Source organism: Pteropus medius, unplaced genomic scaffold, assembly GCF_902729225.1.
Source record: "Pteropus medius unplaced genomic scaffold, Ma_sr-lr_union100, whole genome shotgun sequence".
In the NCBI taxonomy this organism is placed as follows: Eukaryota; Metazoa; Chordata; class Mammalia; order Chiroptera; family Pteropodidae; genus Pteropus; species Pteropus medius.
Window position 1 is genome coordinate 8,827,038 of NW_024349225.1, and position 19,191 is coordinate 8,846,228.

Here is a 19,191-nt window from a genome sequence, read left to right on the forward strand (position 1 = left end):
TCACCTGCAAAAGGAGTAGGTGGTGACAGTAAAAACTGCCCAGCCGGATCACAGGGCTATTGCAAACACTCAGTGAGATCATCATGCAAAGGTACTCTGTAAACCATAAGATGCTGTACAAATATAAAGAGGTCCTATTATGAGGCTGCAGTTCCTGTGATGGTTACAGTGGCTCACGGCCAAAGGCTGAGCGCTTGTTTATAGACTCAGAGAACTTAGTTTCCTGGGGCAGAGGGGCCTTTACAAACATGGCCCAGGGAGAGAGGACTCTTTGCTTTCGGCCACTGGTTGGTTGATCCTCACTGTGGCCGAGCATCCTCCTGTTCAGTAGTTTTTTCCTTTTTGAAACCCTAAATCACCACACACCATCTGTGGTGTCCAATGCACACTCCCGACTGCTAAGAACTTTTAAGTTTTCAAATGGCGATCGGGTGATTTTCCTCAAACCAGGCAGCATTTTGTACTTCAGGGCAAGACTTTGGAATCCTGAAAGCAGATTTTATCATCCCAGCTCTGATGGACCCAGAAGATATGAAAGACCAATTTTTGAGTGAGGTGAGACTTCTGCCCACTTCTAATTTTGACCAGATGACTTGACGATGCAAGACAACGCTGTAAAAGCCAATATGGTCAGAGGAAGAGCTTTGGGAAATTAGCTCATCCGTTCCTGCTGCCATCACTTTGGCTCATGGTGACACCTTGGTTCATGTGCCGAGATCTTTTCAGATCCTTTTCTTACTCTCTTAACATTTTTCCTGAGTTCCTTTTTTTTTTTTTTCTTAAATCCAGACAGTATAGTCCGAAGGACCTCAGTTTGGGTCTTGGCTTTCCACTTAATACTTGTGACCTTGGGCAAGTAACTTAATTTTTCTGAGCCTGTTTCCTCATGAATTAGGAACAACAGTACCTAACTCATATGGTTGGTATTATGATTAAATGAAATATTCCATATAAAGTGCTAAGCAAATCGGCACATAGTAAATAGCTAATATTATTATTATCAACATTATTATTGTTCTATCTTTTTTTTTTTCTTGTTCTTTTAAAGTATTGTGAGATGGGAGGATTGAAGAACTGTTCCTAAATATTGTGACAAAAGCCTCAAGCTGATTTTCTAACATGGCCTAAGGGTACATGTTTTAGTTCTCTCAGATAATGATAAGATGTCAGAGCTGGAGAGTTCCTATGGCTCATCTGGCCCAAATAACAATTTTACAGGCGAGGAAACAGATTTGCATTCATCTGGTAGCTTATTGCAATTTACTCAGAGGTCAAAGACACAGCTCCTAGGCGATTTCTTCTAACTTCTCACAAACTCGGATTTCTAGAAAGAATGGTATTGTGTGTGTGTACGTGTGTGTGCACGCACACACGTACACACCTACGGGGGAGTGAGGAAGGGAGTGGAGCATTTTGCTTCTGAAGAACAGATGCAAATGATGCAGTTGAGCACCTGATAAATTTTTTTAGTAAAAGTTCAAGTAATTAAAAAAAAAAAGTTCATGTGCTAAGACTGCAGTGATGAGTATCAGGTCTACAAAAGTCAAGAACTTTTTTTGGGGGGTGACGAGATCAAATCAGATGCCATCTACTTTTTGTTTTAAATTAAAGCTAATAATGGGAAAAGTGGGGTCAAAATGGGAAAGTCCATCTTCTAGTCACCCTTGTGGAAAGTATCTATCCCATATTCATGGACAGATTAAAAGGACAGAAGTGGTGGGGACAAGGTGTGTGTGAGGAAAGGCAGAGGACAGATCATCAGTCTCATTTAAAATTCCAAACAGAAGGCAGAGAAACATCTGAAGCCAACTTCTCACGGTTCCAAGGACAGAGACATCCTCACTGATGGTCACGCACAGTGCTTCGAGCTACATATAGACTAGTGGCTGTCAATTCTGGCTGAAGTTAGAATCCCCGAGAAGTTAAAAAAAAGCCTGACCCCTAATCCTTACAGAGATTCCATTGCACCGTTCAGTGGTGGCCCCCAAGGGCACCCCTTCTCTCTCTGTCTAAGTTCTGCAGTGATTCTGATGAATAGTCGGGATTGAGAAGCACCAATTAAGTCATTTGTTTCAGTCCCCTCTGTCATCAAACTTTCTTTTTTGGCTGGGGGGATGTGATGGTGGCGCTTAACAAAATTGATGTATGTACCTTCCCACTGGTGAAGGTGCTAATGACGAAAGGCAGGCAGCGGGAGGGAGGCTGAGGAAAACACAGATGGTTGCACGTAAAGGGCATGTGAGTGGACAGTTCTGGGCCGAGAGGATGAGGTCACAAGATAGTGTCAACAGTTTCTCTCTTTTTGATGTTTCAGATCCAAGAAGTCTTAAAGCTAACGTTAGGTGGCAAGCAGTTCAGGCTGAAATGGGTCGGCTTCGAAGTAAACAAAAAATAGCACGCTCTACTGATCTGGAGTCTCCTTCTCATACAAGCTTCTCTGGATATTCAGTGAATCCAGATTTTTTTTTTTAATTTTTTTTTTTTTTAGTTTTTTAATTCCTTGTAGATCAGAATTAGAAATAACTTCAGATACGTGAAGAGGCTAACTGGTAGAATTTCAGACCTACACCCAGCACAAAAGAAAACTCCATATCCCCGGAGTTTATGGAATGAAACAGGTAAGGAGGAGAAGATGGAGGTGACTGGGAACAGTAACCCTGAGAATGACAAGCAAACAGGAACAACAACAACAAAACCCCCGTGAAGCAATAAAAATCCTGGAACAAACCCCATGAATCTCGCTGGGGGATTAAGAGAGGATGGCAGCGGTCTGGGAGGCTAAGTGGGGTCATACTTCCAAGGAAAGTGGACACGTTCTTTATCAGCGACAAGCTAAGAGATTTCAAATTCTCCAGAACGAGGAGCTCTCCAAGGATGCCATCACATTACGACACATGTGACCGCCAGCTACTTGCCCTACAGCTAAATATTTCTTACCAGTAAGTTGGGGAATTCTAAGACATTGTTCTTAATATTAAAATACACCTTCGAAATAATGTTCCTGCATAGGTTTTCTTTCTGTTTTTTTTTTTTTTTTGAATCCAAGTGTCCTAATCACCCAGATAAATGCTAAGAGAGAGTAATATGTCAAATACAGTAGCAACTTTAGTCTGAAAAATGTTTAAAGTTAAAGTTTATTTGTATTCTTTGTAGGATTATCAATAAAAGACCTCAAACGTTATCTATATCTGTACATGTACAAGAACCATCAAAAATTATTCACAGAACAAAAATAAATCTTCTTTAGAACAAACCCAGGTAATGAAATGCAGATATGGATCTCACATATGGAACAATCTAAGTGCTACTAGCACAAAAATATGGCTTTAAAAATAAAATAAAATCTTGGGTTTTGTTTTTCTAAGGTGTACTTCTCTTTCTTGAAATAAAAAATAAATTATTTAGAGCTATCATTGTAAAATAGTCGTGTGTATTAACACACTTTTATTAAGGCCCTGGAGATGAAAAACGAAAGCAAATTTAGAAGGTAAAATCCTCACAGGTGTGATTCAGGTTAATGTGCAGCTATCTGCTTGAGTTAATTTTAGTGTAACTAGGAAATGTCTAAGCACCATTCAAAATTTAACCTTTACTATTTATTTCAACTTTTCTGCAGGATAGTGGTCACTGAATCAATTTTGGTGAACTGAGAACTGAAACTTTCCCTTGGGAGTGTAAAACGACATAAATATGATATCTTTACATAAATATTTGTACTCCCACACAGATGAGAGAGGTCCCTAAAACACAGCTTCTGTGGAAATCTCTTTACGACAACAGATAAATCTGGTTTTCAGTCCCAAACTAAAATATTTCCTAGAGAAAAATGAAAAAACGAGGGCATTCGAATGAAAAATAACAACTGAGTAGGAAATTAAAATGCATGCTGAAATCTGGGCAAAAACTACCATTTTACTTTCCTTGGGTGGCTTACTGCGTTTGCTAAGTCCTGCTGCGTGGGGTACTCAGTCGCCTGAGGATTAACTAACTGATCAGGAACCAAAACTACTTTCTGGATCCTGCTCTCAGACCTGTGAGATTCAATTTCCTTTCTATGACTCCCCAAGGTATCACTAATGACATCCAAGGGTCTTGAGATAATGTCAAACCAAATCAATTGCAAGTTACTTTAACTTATATATACATATAACACATATGGTACACTTTAAAGAAAAGAGAACCACTGTCATAAAATCTAACAAATGAGAGCATAAAATCTGAAACACCCAAGAAAGTTTGGGAATCACTGCTCTATAAGATAGATCAACATTCAGAAAAAGGAGACCCTAGGAACTGTGTTTTGTGCGGGTGTGGACGTGTTGTCTACAGAAACTGCCTCTCCATACAGCTCTGTATTTTAAGAGCTCCCGGCAAAGGCTATGAATCCCCGTTGCCTTGAACTTTCCGACTGCTGAGGGGGCTGCTGGCCGTGAGTTCCCTTTTGGATCACGTTATCTTCCTCAGGTTCTTTCCCGCCTCATAAGATATTTATTCTACCTCATGCAAATTTCATCACTTTTGTCTTTCCTAAACTCTAGAGTTTTGGAACTGGGTCATGACGACAAGAGAATGCTTCTAGAACTAACAACAGTCACTCAAACACAAGAAGAGATTCTATTAAAAATTCAACACGCCAATGTAACTTCTTTTAAAAAAAACTAGTAAAATAGGTCCTTTCAATCGATGTATTGATAAAAACAAAGTATCCCAAATTCTTGGCCCCCAGGAAGGGGTGGGAAAGTAACTATTCACTGCTAGGGCAAGCGGGAGATGTCACTACCAGACTCGGGAAAGGTTAAGGAGGAGGTCGAGGAAAGCCCTTTTAGCTTTCCACAGTCCGCAGAGAAGGCGGCCTCCAAAGGCGGCTGAAGATGCTGTGGAGCTGTGGCCTGGGCGCCGGAGCTGCAGACTCAGGCCCAGTGACAAGGCTAGCCTGTGTCAGCCTGGGGCTCGGAGGATCCTGCAGAGGGTTCCTTCCCCGAGTTCAGGCCCACGACCAGCCTGCACAGGACTCCACACTGGAGATGACCAGAACCAGACGTGGATGGAAGGCAAGAGAAACACCAGAGCAGATGCACTCGATGGCAATCGTCTCGTTCTGGGACTTCCATGTTAAGAACTGTTCCCAACTAGGTGGCCCTCTGAGGACAGCGTGAGAGTCATAAACAGACCCATCAACAAAGGTCACAGGCACAGGAGAGGTGAAAGGCTTTACTTAAGTCAAGCTACCTCTCCCAGACTCACGACAGTCACAGACAGAAATGCTACTTTTTCTCGTGCTGTTCGACACCATCGCAGGTAAAGGTGGAAGCGGACCACGGAAAGCTCGTCTGACCACCTCGGCACCAAGTGCAAAACGCGCAAAGCCGCAGCAGCGCGATCACCTCATTCCCACATTCCCCTCACCAAAGACCGCCCTAGGTGACAGCCTGGGACACAGTACTGCTCCGGTGTCCGTTCCAGTGACTCAGTTACATATAACTCCCCGTCGATCAGGCTCAAATTGCAGAGACTCAGGGAACGTGATGACCTGATGGAAATGTAACTCCCTCTGCTGCTTCAGCCCAGGATGCTTATTGCTCCAGTGATACCAAAGGGGAACATGAAGCTTTTTCCTAAATCTTACCGACATTGTCCTTGTTAAAGGCCGAGTCTGCTCATCAGCTAGACGAGCACTTAGCAAGCAAGCACTTCTCCTGAAGTCTAAATTCCACTCGGCCCGGGTCTATGCCGCGCCCCGCAATGTGGTGACGCGTCGGGTGACATGTCGGCAGCCATCTTAATTCACCCGTTTCTTCGACCATGTCCCACCTCCCAGCAGAAGTCTGTACCTATTTGGGCTGAAGAAAAGCCAATTAAGGAATACCTCCATAAAAATTATCAGCTGTTGCTGCCTTTTTCCACACACACACACAAAATAAAACCTCAGAAAAATATTTGGATAGAAATAGGCTCAAAGGATAATCTAAAAGTTAATCTGGCAATAACTCTGAACTTTCAGCTTCTCACTTTATAATTTTTCTTTTACTCTCTCCTCTTCATTCAAGATACCCTGATACAGAGGGCTGCACAGTCTATCCAAACATTTGGGGGCATTTCATCTTCCAAAGTAGGCAGCTCTACGGCGCTCCCACACGCCAACGAGATATACTGCATCCATCAAAAACGTGATGTTTTGTCTCCCCCACGCCCAGTACAGGTGAGCTGACGAGCCCTCTGTAATCCACGACCAACACCTGAGCTCTTCTAATCTAAACCGCAGGGCGAGCCGCCACCCACGTTACCCACTTAACACCGCTGGGACTGACAATTCTCTTCCATGTTCTCTGCGGCACAACGGATGGATAAGACCTGGCTAGAGCAGAGACAAGAACAGACCTACGTTTGCATTTTCCCCTCCCACTACCTCAGAATTGGTCATTTTTTTTTTCTATTAAAGTAAGTGATTTTGACCACAGTGTGCCCTCAGCTTGGAGGAGAGGGATAGAATTTGTAAAATAACTACTGAGGGTCAAGAAAATAAGCAAGTGCTAAAACATGTGGGCATGAAGGCTGCAGCTCGGCTAAGCAACATGAGCAGGTCCTGCTTTACATCTCTGACTGGCAGAAACGGGAGGGTTACGAAGGGAAATGTTTTAAAAGGTCACGGATCGGGGAGCCACAGTGAGGCTGCTGAGACGCAAGGTCCAACACAAAGACCCATCTGAGAGAGGAGAGCGCCCCAGAGGCCGGAATGCGAGCTGGGGTGCGGGGAAACGGGGTGCTTGGTGCCCCTGTCGGGGCTTCGCTCAAGGGAGGACACGACAGGTAAACGCTCTGCTCTCTTGTTCCCTTCCCAGGTTCTGTCAGGTAGAAACACTCGCTCCGCGCCTGCGACTCCCCCAGGTCTTCTTTTCTCCTCTCTGCTTTTCCTTTTATAAAATTTCCTCAAATTTATAATTTAAAATAAACATCATTACCTTTTTTGAGAAATGTCCTTTCTCAATATAAACGACGACTTCTATCTTGCTTAAAAGATTCAAAACCCTTTTAACATTATATCTGACAGCATAGAAGGCATGAACTTTTCCTATTTGTGCGGTTATATGTACACGTGTGACTAGATATGTGTATATATATTTGTATATGTATTGTCCTAACACATAACATTCCATACTTCTGATAATAAAGCTTGCATTCAAGATGACATTTCACACCTTCGGGAAAAAGAAAATAAATTAGCTCCCACGACTTTTTCTGTCCTACAATAAAGCCAAGGATGACAACTGGTGACATTGGGTCATTATCGACAATCCTAAGAGCACGGGAAAAAGCAACGGGACGTGCTGTCTTCACTCTTCCACTTTTCTTTTGTACAAGAGTCGTCATCACTTTTAAGAGAGTGATGCTCCAGATTTCCTTTCCAAATTGTACTTAGGGGAGTAGAGAAAGAAGCAATTTAAAAGTTAAAGATTCAGATAAAATGACCCTGCCCAGAGATATGCTAGTACTTACAAATAGAAAATGTTTTTTTCTTTCTTTAAATAGGAAATAGTCAGAGATTCCTGCTACGGTATGGTTAGCCCTTTTCTGCACGGAAGGGTGTTTGTTTCGGATGGGTGATGGACAGCATATTTGAATTGCTTCTCCAGGTGAGATGCCGCCCCCACCGTGGGGGAGGAAAGGGCAGTGGGTTTGTGAAGGTGAAGACAGTATGTAGAGACACAAATATTTATAGTTTTGTAAATCTAAAGAGGGGGGGAAAAAAAACGCCCTTTATTACAACTAGGGTAAAAAAAAAAAGCCCCCTACCTAAAATGGAAAATTCCCATCTGCTACAGACAGAAGGAAATAAACATCAACGGGGGTTTAACAGAAATCAGTCCTAAAGTCCAGTGTTGATGCAAGAGCTCTCATCTGCCCTCTGAAACAGCGTATCCGCAAATCGGATTAGCTGTCTGTCCAAATCCAGTCTTGGCTGATCAACGGGACGAATGTTTTGTTTGGACCTTTGTATCTGCATGTTTTCCTAAAGGACAAGGGAGCAGGAGTGGAGTTTCTCAACTGGCAGATGAATCCCTGAAAAACTCTTCTGACAATGTCCTATTGCACGCTGTGCGCTTCTACCAGACAGACAGACACACAGACAGACACGTGGTCTCTACCTACTGAACCCTGGGCTCATTTCTCACTCACACTTAGTTCCTACCTTCCTCCTCTAACAACTGCAGTGCTTTCAACAAGAGGAAAACAATAATAAAAATAGCAATAATTAAAAAGGCAATCTACATTATTAACTTCCTTTTGGTATATTACAGTGGTATTTTCTGTACATGGCCCAGAACTAAGTTCCCTATGTACATAGAGACATGGGGGAAAGCATCGACCTGGGAGGTCTTAGCCTTGTGCCCTGAAAGACAAGATTCTTTTCCTCCTTCGAGCCTTCTCTCCGCAGCGCTGTTCTGAAGCGGCGGGCTGGGCAAGGGCGGGGCAGGAGCGCGTGAGGTCCCCTGCGGTCCCCTGCAGCCTGTCTGGTCAGAGCCCCTCAGCAGCTGCTGTTTTTGAATTCACCATTCTCCGTGATGGACAGCTTGGTGGGGTTGGTGGGGGAGAGGCCGTTGCGGACCTGCGTGCTGTACCGCTCCTTCACCTGCGTCAGCGCGCTCATCAGTCTGGTGTTGGCCGAATCCAGGGACACGATCCGTTTTTCCTACAACACACCAATCCTGGCTTTATTTCGGCCACATGCAAAAGAATCGCACCGTACTCCTTTCTGTACTGAGCGACTGTTCTGATGCTTTCTATCAGACAGCAGGACGCATGATGCTTCCCAGACAAATGGAACATCTCTGCCTCTTTCTGCGCACGAGTCAGGTTCAGCTTCCCTGGAGCCCAGTGGGTCTCTTTTTCCTTTTGGCACAGCAGGATTTGTTATTACTGTCCCTTGGGACACTAGGACATCATGTAAAAAATGACATCGAGTGTTACTTTGGATTATGCGACACATGTGTCAAGGTGCCTGACTGTATTAGGTGCTTTTGGTCAAAATTAAAGCGTGGAAACTAGGACGCAAAGAAAGAAGCACCAGAGGTTTCATTTCACAGAGGAGAAGTGCGAGTGATCTATGGGTTCTTAGGCCCCACAGAGGGCACATCAGTCACATTTGCAGAGAATTCACATTGTGCTTAAAATTAAAAACAATACACGGTGGCAGTTTATAGTCACCCACAAAGTGAAGATGCGACAGCAAGGGGGAAGCAGCCAGAAGCTCAGACCAAGGAGGGACCGGGACATGGGGAGGGAGATGTGGCCGAAGGGAGATGCCGCCAACGTAACACATGAAAACGAACAGAGGACACAAGCTCCTGGACCCATTCCAGCTCAGAGTTACTCCAGGAAGGCCCTCCCCCCCCACACGGAGGCTGCTCCCATTTTACTTTTGAGTCTCTGCAAAAAAAAAAAAATACTTTAGAACCAATATTTGGAGACAAAGTTGTTGAATACACTACAAGGAAAAAAGGGCCAAAAAAAAAAGGCAATCTCATGGAAAGTAGGCTCATCTAAATTAAAAAAAATAATAATCATCCATCAAAATATTATCAGCTTCATGAAGAGTAGGAGAGAAACCCTAATGGTAGCTTGAGTAGCTAGGGAAATCATTCTAGAACCTTTCCAACACAAAGTCGTGATTTTTCAGCAGATAAGAAGTTAGTGCTGAGAAGACCCAGCTTTACCTCTGCCCACGAAATTAAAAAGAAAGTAACACATGAGGAAAAACCCCAAGGCCAAAGGAGCTTTCCTACCCTGGGAGCTTTTGTCTTTACCTGGGGAAAGCATGGTAAGGTGAGCCACGGCAAGGCTCAGAGACGACCTGCAGGGCTGAGGGCCTGACGCTCTCCTGGCTACTAAAGCAGTAGCTACACGGGCCACCGGGCTGCGTGCGGCTCTTCTCTGCTAGGACCTTTGCTGCCAGGAGGATGCCAGTGAAGACCACTGCCCTGCGGGCGAATTTAGGTAAAAGCATACACACAGCATCACATGGCACTTTCCTTTAATCTTCGACTTTGGGGTGGGGAATCTGTATGGCAGCTCATAGTTTCAAAAGCATGAAAAAAAAAAAAAACTCCAGCTTCATAATTTCATATATTATTATATCATTAAAAAAAAAAAAAATCTTCCTTTCTCTGATGGAGAACTCAGGTGGTAAGATACCCCAAATCAGCATTATTAACAAACCGCTAATCTGGTGTAAGATGCTTTTGACTTTGGGAAGGTGAGTGCCTCACTGTAAGGATAAGCAAAACTTAAAGAAAAATCTGCAAGGCTTTTTAAAAAAAATAATAATTAAAAAAAAATTACAGCCAATGTTGTTTCCTGGGATGCTAAGTACAGACCTTTTTCAAGTCAGTAGGTAAGGACTGGCCACGTGGTTACCGGAAAACAAGCGAGTGGTGGGAACCAAATATGATCTTTTCCCTTGTGGGAAGGAAACTCTCAAAACAGAAAAGCTGGTAATTTCTTGAAATGATGAAAAAAGAAAAGATATTTCAGTATTAGGATAAATTATAAGGCCCTAATACCAAAGAATACAGGATTCTCCAGGTTTATCCAAAAAAATTAGGCATTCATGAAAATTTGACTCTTAGAGGGTCGAAAAGGCTAAGAATGATTTTATTTACCGACCAGCGAGAAAGAGCTGGAGCCAAGCACCGCCCCCAACAGTTCAAAGTTTCCCATCGAGAGACGCCCCCTTTTGTAATTCCTCTCACTGCCAAACTCTCAAAATAAAACAGAAGTAAAAGAAAAAAGAACCAAATAGGGAATTTTGAAATTCAAGTTCAGCTGGCAAAAGATGCTCTGACATTTCGATTCCGCCTGGATTGAAAGGCACAGCAGTGGAGCCCCTGCCTGCCAGGAGGGGTGTCGGGTGCGGAGAGCGCAGGAGCTGGAATGTGCAGGAGGCCGGGGCTGGGCCAGGGCTGGGGCTGCTCGGCTAGGGAGCGACAGGGTTTACTTGCCTGTTTGCATAATCTCATCTCCATTTATGACCTGTAATTTAACACAGCGGAGACATGACTTGCAATAGTAACTAGGCAGCTGCTTGCTTCTCAGAGGAGGAAGCCCTTCTCTGCTCTCCATCTGCGTCACAGGGAGAGATCCCGGGGGTGAAAGGTGACGGTCTCTGGCCTAATGTTTAGAAAGGGCCCCTCGGTACCATCCCCAGGAGCCCCGGGGCTGCGCCCCAAGTCAGGATAGGGCGCCCTGCCCTCACCCCTGGAGTGCTCGCCCTCTCTGCTCTTTAGCGGCTGGCTGAGCCAGGCCAGGGCCCGCAGTGTGAGCTGACCCCAGGAGGCGGGGAGGCTGGATTCAGGGACAAGCCTTTCCTGTGGGGACAAAGGGCCACTGAGAGATGCAAACCAGTTCACCTGGCATCTGGCCTTTACTGTTTTGGGAGAGGCTGGGCTCAGCTCTAGTATAAGGGAAGCTATATTCATTTCAGAAATATATATATATATATATATTTTTCCACTAGTGGCACCGAGGCAGACGTCAAGGACACAAAAGCATGGGTTCCCTTGCTGGGCAGCTTTCATCCCCGACATCTCCTCACACTGTTAAACGATGCCAGAAGGGCTGCTCTGCTCCACCAAACACTCAAGATGTGAGATCTTTCCTTACAAAGGGAACACATCTGATATAAAGCGTCATTCATCACGACGGATGACAAAGGATGCTCCTCGTCTTTTGCTATAATAAGATTTTAATGTATCAGTAAGACAACAGCTGGAATTGGGAAACCTCCCTTTTAAAAAGATTAGACGTTTTTGTTTTATTAGCTTGTGTGTTTGTGATTTGTGCTGTCCACTGGACAGTGGCTTTCGAAACGTGGTGCAGTGGATTTTCCAGTAGGCCTCGGGTAGGAAATTTATTATATAACAATGCTTATGTTGGCTGATTACATTTAGCCAACCTCGGTGTGATTCGATCTATTATCTGAGAGTGCTGCCTGTGGTTGAGTGGTCAGTGGGAGCAGCTGGAAACTGCTGTATGGAAGGCTCCCACCCCGTTCCACCAAACAGTCCGCGGAATCGGATGGACCACTTGAAAACCACTGCCTTGAGGTGTGCGTGCAAAATATTATCCAGCTAAGCCAGCTCGTGAGTCTGACACTGACTGGTGCTTTGAGGGCATTGCGCCCATCCTGAACAGCGAATCAGTCCCAGTTAATGGAGAGAAGGCCCTTACCCTCTGGAGCTTTTGAGCCCCGATAAACCTGATTCGCTCCCTTGCTTTCACTTTCTGTGCCCATGATTCCTGCTTCATACCCGGTCACCTTGCCCTAGATGTCAAAATAGGGGGTGGGGTAGGGTGGCAACCCTCAGAAGCTGATGAGGAGGCTGTTTTGATGGACAAGCTAGCAAAGGGCAACGCTGTGTGCAGAGCCATGACGATGGCTCACCCCAGCTCCCCTGCTTAAGACGGACATGGTTTTATATCGGCTGAAATGGTCTATTTCATTATTTTATTAAAATGGTCTGTTTTATCCCATTAGAACTAAAATCTCTCTTGGTGTGGTTATTAATAGAACTCTTCTTGCTTTATATTGTCATACTGAAAATCCCAAAGCAAAAACTTACCAACACCAGTTTGCCTGACTAAACGGCCCTCTTTATCCAAGCTGTTTCTCTTAAGCCTCTGGGATGCATTTTGATAGTGTGTACAGTGAGACAGCCTTGTCTCTGCTACCGTTCCCTCACCATCCTGGGGACATCCAGAAAGGCCTTTAAAAAGGACCAAGTAAGATAATTACAGAAGAAAGCAGAACTTTCTTCTGACTCATGGGAGGTCTAAATATCCAGAAGCTACAAAGTTCAAGAGTCCAAAATATTCTGAGGAGCTATGTTGATGAGAGAGCATCACAACTCACACTCGACTTCCAAGTCTAGTGTGTCTGAAGGAGCATGCGGCCCACGAAGCATTCTTCCCAGGGCTGTGCTTTTGGCCTCATTCCTAACTCCTTTGAAAAATTAACCCATCCGAGGACACGAGACTGGAGGTGCTGAGCACGTGGCTCCAACACAGTCTGACTACTGGCTGGTGCACAGAGCAGAGAGCAGACCATAACGTGCTTGCTCCCATTTTTATTTCCTAGCTTAGGGATATGATATGGCATCTAAAGGTGAGAAATGCAAACCTGGGCTGTCTTCAGGGAGGTGATACATGCAGTGGCTAGACCAGCCACTATCAAACCGCATCTGCCTTTTGTTATTTGTTTCACTCTAAGAAATATGACCCTATTTTGCATTGAGAAAATGAGAAGGAACTAGGAACGCTTTCCGCCTGCTGGATTTTGCTCTGATCACGGATGTGTCCCTGTGAGGTGCTCCTGGCAGTCATCACACCATTAGTGTCACGCGTGGGTCTAAGCTATAGTGAGCAGAGGCCCAGGCTCTGATTTCATCAACCAAAAGAGGCTCTTCAAGCACAGCCAACAAAGAGAGGCAGCCAAGCAAATTCCAAGCATCGATGCCAGACCCTGAACCGAGAGAATAAGGAAAGGTGCCTTCTACGACCTTGTCTTTCCCCTGCAGCTCCACTACTGTCAGGGGCTAGAGGGTGATGGCACAGTGGACGTGACTGACAAGACCGTGAACATCACAGCCAAGCAAAGGTCAGTGGAGGTCACAAGCCAGACACATGCGGTGTAGCCTTCACAGCGCTCCCCTCAGGGGATGCCAGACTCTCCATGAGGAAAGAAGTAAAGCTCCTCATGCACTAGGCTGAGACTTGTTAAGCGACTACACTAAGCGCGCTTGCTGGGTTTGTGCTGGGTTAACAGACTTGTCACCAGGAAAAGAAAGGAAAGGTCATAGGTCACACGGAAACACTTTTCATCTTCGAAAGGTAATGCCAAGAACTTTCCAATGACCCATTTTCTAGTACGTGCCTTGGCATTTGCGAAGGAGTGGGAAGTCGGGAAATAACAGTCATTGCATCCGGGCCCACTTACCTGTGCATCAATTATTTTCTGCTTTGCATCAATAACTGCTTGCATCTCAGCATGGTCCTTCTTCAATTCCTCTTCCACGGCCATTAGCCTAGAAAGTGGCAGGAAGGACACATCGACATCTTTCAAGAGAGAGCTAGATAGTGCAGAGGACAAGAAATCCCCAACTCATCACAGTTCAATATTTCTGCTTCTTTCCAATAAAAAATCTGCAACCGTGCATTCTTTCTTCTCTCCTGCCTTGAAAGAAGACATGCGAAGTCGATTCCTCTGTGACTAGATCCCGCATGTTTTCATCCCATCTGAGACAGTATCCCCATAATCACTGCCTCCCTCTCCGTCAGATCCCTCGGCGCAACTTATTTCACTTTAAAATATCAAACCAGTTAAAAGAAATCAAACCACCCGCTGTTAAGGAAGCTTCCCCAAAAAGTACTCTACACTTCGTAGGTCTAGTTTCTTTCTTGTCCACCACTGACATCTCACCCCACTGGTGTTTAAACGCCATCAAACTGCTCCCGGTCAGACTCCGCATGCTAAACAACAGACCTTTTCTGTCTTCAATTTACTTGACCTGTCCGCAGCTTCTGACAAGATCGAAGCACAATGGTAATGAGCGTGACTCTGGGGCCTGACTGCCTGGCTTCAAATCCTGGTGGCACCACTAAGTGGCCTTGGGGAACTGACTTGATCTGCTGCCTGTTTCTTTATTTGTAAAATGAGAATAATGCCTACCTCAGACGTTGGCATTAAACAAATTATTATTAACAGATCAGATGAGCTAGTATTTGTAAAGAACTTAGAAAAGTGCCTGGCCCCTAGTGAGTGCTTTATAAGTGGCTGGTATAAGTGGTCCCCTCCCTTGACATCACTGCCACCCGCTCTTGGTTCTCTGGCCCTAATGACAGCCAATGAAATGTCTTTGGACTTGTGAAAAACTAGGTTAGTCTTGGATGTTGAACACCTAGGTTTCAAAACCCAGTTCTCCTCTAAGACCTCTCGAGTGAGTCACTGAGTTTTTATTTTTTCTACCTGCTACAATGAAAAGAACAGACTATCTCTGTCTTCCCAGGAAGCGCACAAAGGTCTCAGATTTAGAAACCTGTAAGAGACACAGCCAGTCGTCACATCTGTCCTAAGTGCCACAGGGCACAGGCACGGCTGAAACCGGCTTTGCCGCCACTCCTCGAGGGGTGTCCGGCTCATCCCCCCATCAGTCTGGATCCCCACCGAGCCCACGCCCGCCACCGGGGCGCCGTCTCACCGGCTGATGATGCTCTTCATCTGGCTGTCCTTCTCCTCCTGCTGCCTGCGGAGCCGCTCCTCGCTGTCCTCCAGCCGGGCCTTGTACTCCAGCAGCAGCTTCTGCATCTGCTGCTCCTGCACCAGCAGCCGCCGCTCGTACTCCTCCAGCCGCCGGCTGGACACGCGCAGGCGCTCCTTCAGCTTCGCGATTTCCTGCTCGTACTGCAGCGGAGGAGACGAGGCGCCGAAGCAGGAGAGGAAAAGTGGATCACACTGGTTTGAGCAGCTAGTGATTTAGTTTCTACGAAGAGAGCCCTAGGCGAGGTGGCCGGATGCTGTCTGAGCTGCCATTCCAGTGCCGCTAAATTATCGACAGGCATAAATGGTAATGGGGCTTTGCCTTCCTCCTCAAATTTCATTTTTAATGTTAACTTGGCATTCCAAACCTGCATATTTATGTCTCTCTCCACATGAAACTACCAGCTGTTGCAAGCCATACTGATTCTATAATGAAAAGATCAAGCACTTAGAAGCCTGAAAAATCACTTAAAATAAGTCAAAAGCCAGCTGTCTACAAGAGGAAGGGTTCTGATCCTCGCCTGCGCTGTAGGGTCCGGGACATACTTCGGCTCATCAGACTGCCATTCTTCGCTCTACTAGAATCAAGCAATGCTTCTATAATTTTAAGCTACTAAATCAATAAGTAGGATTTTATGACAGAGCAGACTATTGCTGCTTTCTCCCCAACCATAAAAGCTTAAACTATTCAGGTCATAAGCACGAAGCAAAAGGCCTACATGTTCTCAAGGACTGATGAATACCGCCTCCTGGCTCACTTTCATGATGTGGTTTATCTGCCCAATTTGGTTCTGCTTGCTGGAACACATATGTCTGTTTTCTCACTAAATTTACATAAGCTAAACCTTTATATAATAAATTCTCATTAAAGCTTTATATAATTCAAATGGTTACATGGCTCTTTCTTGTACTGAAGTTGCTGTGGGGATGTCAAATTACTAGGTGGGGTGAGGAGCATCAGCTTTCTTGTAGATGGTCTACTTAAATTCATTAGTCATTAGTGATAAATCATGTGGTGCTTTGTAAAATGCAATCTATTGTCACATAACATCCCATTTATTTGACAATCAGACAATTAGCTTCTGCTTAGCCAACATCTCGGTCCTAAGCTACACTTGCTAATCCAGAAGGTCGAAGATGACCATTTTTAGGACAGTTCGAAGAGGCAGACTGCATCAACCAAGCACAGTTTAGGATCACACTGACGAGTAGGCAGAAGCCAGTTGTCTGGCTGTTAGCTGAATGAGATAATTCCATACATGATGTCAAAGTTCCTGTCTGATCATTTTTTTCCTTGTCGACTTTTCTTTAAAAAACAAAACAAAATAAAACCAAACCAACAGGTAGTTAATGTCTTTTTAAAAACCATCTATAGAGCTAGATGTTCTTTATCCAGCAAATGCAAAAAGAAAAAGAAAGACAAAATCATTACCAAGATTAGAAAGGAGGTCTAGTCCAAGGGAAATTTTGGCCTTGGTTGAAGACTAACAATCAGTTTACAGATACACTAAATAGTCATCTAAAATGACTAGAAGTGAATAGCAAAGGATTCTCCAAATTAAGGCTACCTACATAAAAAAAAAAAAAAAAAAAAGTTAGAGCTAATTCCTCCCGCTCCAGCTTGATGAACGCTTTCTGCATCTTTTCACATAAGGACACTACTGAGTTATTACACAGAGATACGTATGTGAGGTGGAACGGAAGATGACAGGGGCAGATCATGTTCTTGGCTAGACGGCCCTTCTGGTGGCCTGTTGCTATGGGGCAGTGAGTTGATAAAGACAGACTCGGTTCTACCTTCTCGGCGTGCTTGGCTTCATCTGGATTTTGCTCCGTTTCTTCCACATCCTCTTCATATTGCCCATTGTTCAGAACCCAGGCTGCTGTCCTCTCTACTGGGGACATTGTGGCAGAGTCCACAGGTGACTGAACCTGCATCAGAAAGACTTATTTGCATCTCCCCAAACAGTTCATCCACTAGTTACGTTTCAAAGAGGGAGCTATTCTGGAAGACACCCCTGTTTTCTAATAAGTGCTCTCAGTTCTAAATAATACTTTATTGATGCCAGGGCTGGGGGTGAGAAAAGAGAATACTCATTTGTATAAGAATAAACTATTCTCTATGCAACACACCCAAGAACCTGCCTTTTTCTCCTTCCAAAGAAAGACAAAGTCTTAAAATTGTTAATTAGTCCAATGGTCCAAATTACTTTATGGATTTACAATGATAATAGAATGAGAGAAAGAAAGCACAACTTGATCATTGATTACTCAGGTGAAGAAATGTCTATTTAGCCCAGAGATGATCAGTAACCAAGGAAATGATTACTGCTAAATAAACTCACAAGCTGCCCGTTTGTATGTCAGAATGTCAAATTCTTCATTTTCACCTTAACCATTTAGAGAAAGAGAAAAATCATTTTAGTCATTTTTACAGAGCAATGATGGGATAATTAAGCCCATATATTAGACCAGATAAGTTTCTTGATTAAATACAAGCTCAAAACAGTAGATCAAATTAGTCTACGGAAAATTTCTATCCAGTTAGGATAGCTAAATTGTCATTTTCCAATATAGATATAGAGAGTGGTAAGAATTCTGGCTTTAAGGAGCATCTCTGCCACTTAAATTGTCACTTAACCTCTTAAATACTCTTTTCCTAATTTACTAAATAGAGATACCACCAGCATCATCACCACACCCAGCCTGACAATCTCAAGGAGTTGTGAGGATTGAATAAGACAATGTACTCAAAAGTTCTTTGTAGTTTACTAGAAAGCTTAGATGCTGTCACTGTATTAGGTTTAGAGAACTGGCACTGGATATTACAATTTATACTAGGCCTCTGAATATTAGTGTTTTCTCCACAAACAATGTTGGAAATACATAAATTCTGTTTCTCTGGCTTGCCTGAGAGAGAGAGAGAGAGAGAGAGAGAGAGAGAGAGAGAGAGAACAAAGCAGTGCATGTGAGTTAGCCTTTTTACAATTAAAATGGATTTCTATTTTGAGGACCAATACTCCATAATCTCATTGAAGGGAATTTTCTCTCCCACGCAGAGCTGTACACCTTAAGAATCTTTATATCTTTCTGGAATAGAACCCAGTTAAATTCTAAACAGATATTTTAAAAGAAGGAGTATTTTGATAACTTTGAGACTTAGAAAGACTAGCTGAAAAAACTGGAAAACAAAACAAAACAAAACAAAACTGGCTGCAGAGACTAAAAGGTAATCAAAGATGGTTTGGGAGAGGCTTGAAAACACACTATATGAAAGGAATATGAAGGTATTTCTTGAAGGTTTGAAGAAGAACCTGGTTTGGTTGACTTATAAACAGATTACAGATATGTATCAATTAAAAATGGCTTCGTCCAAGGCACACACAAGTATTCATGCATGAGCTTCTAAAATTTCCTTCCTTAAAGCCGTTCTTTTCATTTTGTCAATGTCTTAAACTTACCCTCAGTTCTTAAAAATCTACCTTTATCTCCGCTATAGTATATAGGTATGCTTCTTATACTTCATTCATTTCTGTATCACTTTCATTATTTTTGTCACATTATCACTATTATATTATTATTATCTCTTTAAAACAATCTCTTTCAGTTAGCTAAGTCCTTATGCTAAACAATAAGATCAGTAAGACCATGAGTTTGATGTTATATATTATATACTAAAAATGTCTATATTAGTAATTATTTTTTCTAAAATGTGTTAAAATAATTACATGACTAATTAAATAAACACCTTGTATACTTAAATAATTTTGAAGACACTGGCCTATAGGATATAGTATCATATATAAAGGAAGATCATCATTATCCATATCAAAAGTTCTTATGAGAAACAAATGATACAGCATGTAAAATAACTTTATGAA

The 19,191-nt window shown here is 43.5% G+C and overlaps 1 protein-coding gene across 9 annotated transcripts in view; it reads right to left on the reverse strand.

The window, feature by feature from the left end:
- Positions 1–779: 779 nt before the first annotated feature.
- RASAL2 (RAS protein activator like 2) overlaps positions 780–19,191 on the reverse strand; it is a 246,775-nt gene continuing 228,363 nt past the window's right edge. For 6 of the 9 annotated variants that reach the window (XM_039881391.1, XM_039881390.1, XM_039881393.1 and 3 more), the window contains 4 exons: positions 17,108–17,242; positions 15,252–15,454; positions 13,991–14,078; positions 780–8,689 (listed from right to left, as the gene is read on the reverse strand). In XM_039881391.1, the coding sequence (XP_039737325.1) occupies positions 8,525–8,689; positions 13,991–14,078; positions 15,252–15,454; positions 17,108–17,242 (591 nt within the window). In that variant the 3' untranslated portion in view covers positions 780–8,524. Of the gene's footprint in view, positions 8,690–10,190; positions 11,029–13,990; positions 14,079–15,251; positions 15,455–17,107; positions 17,243–19,191 lie in introns of those variants that run through there. The other 3 variants (XM_039881395.1, XM_039881396.1, XM_039881394.1) reach the window with 3 other exon arrangements.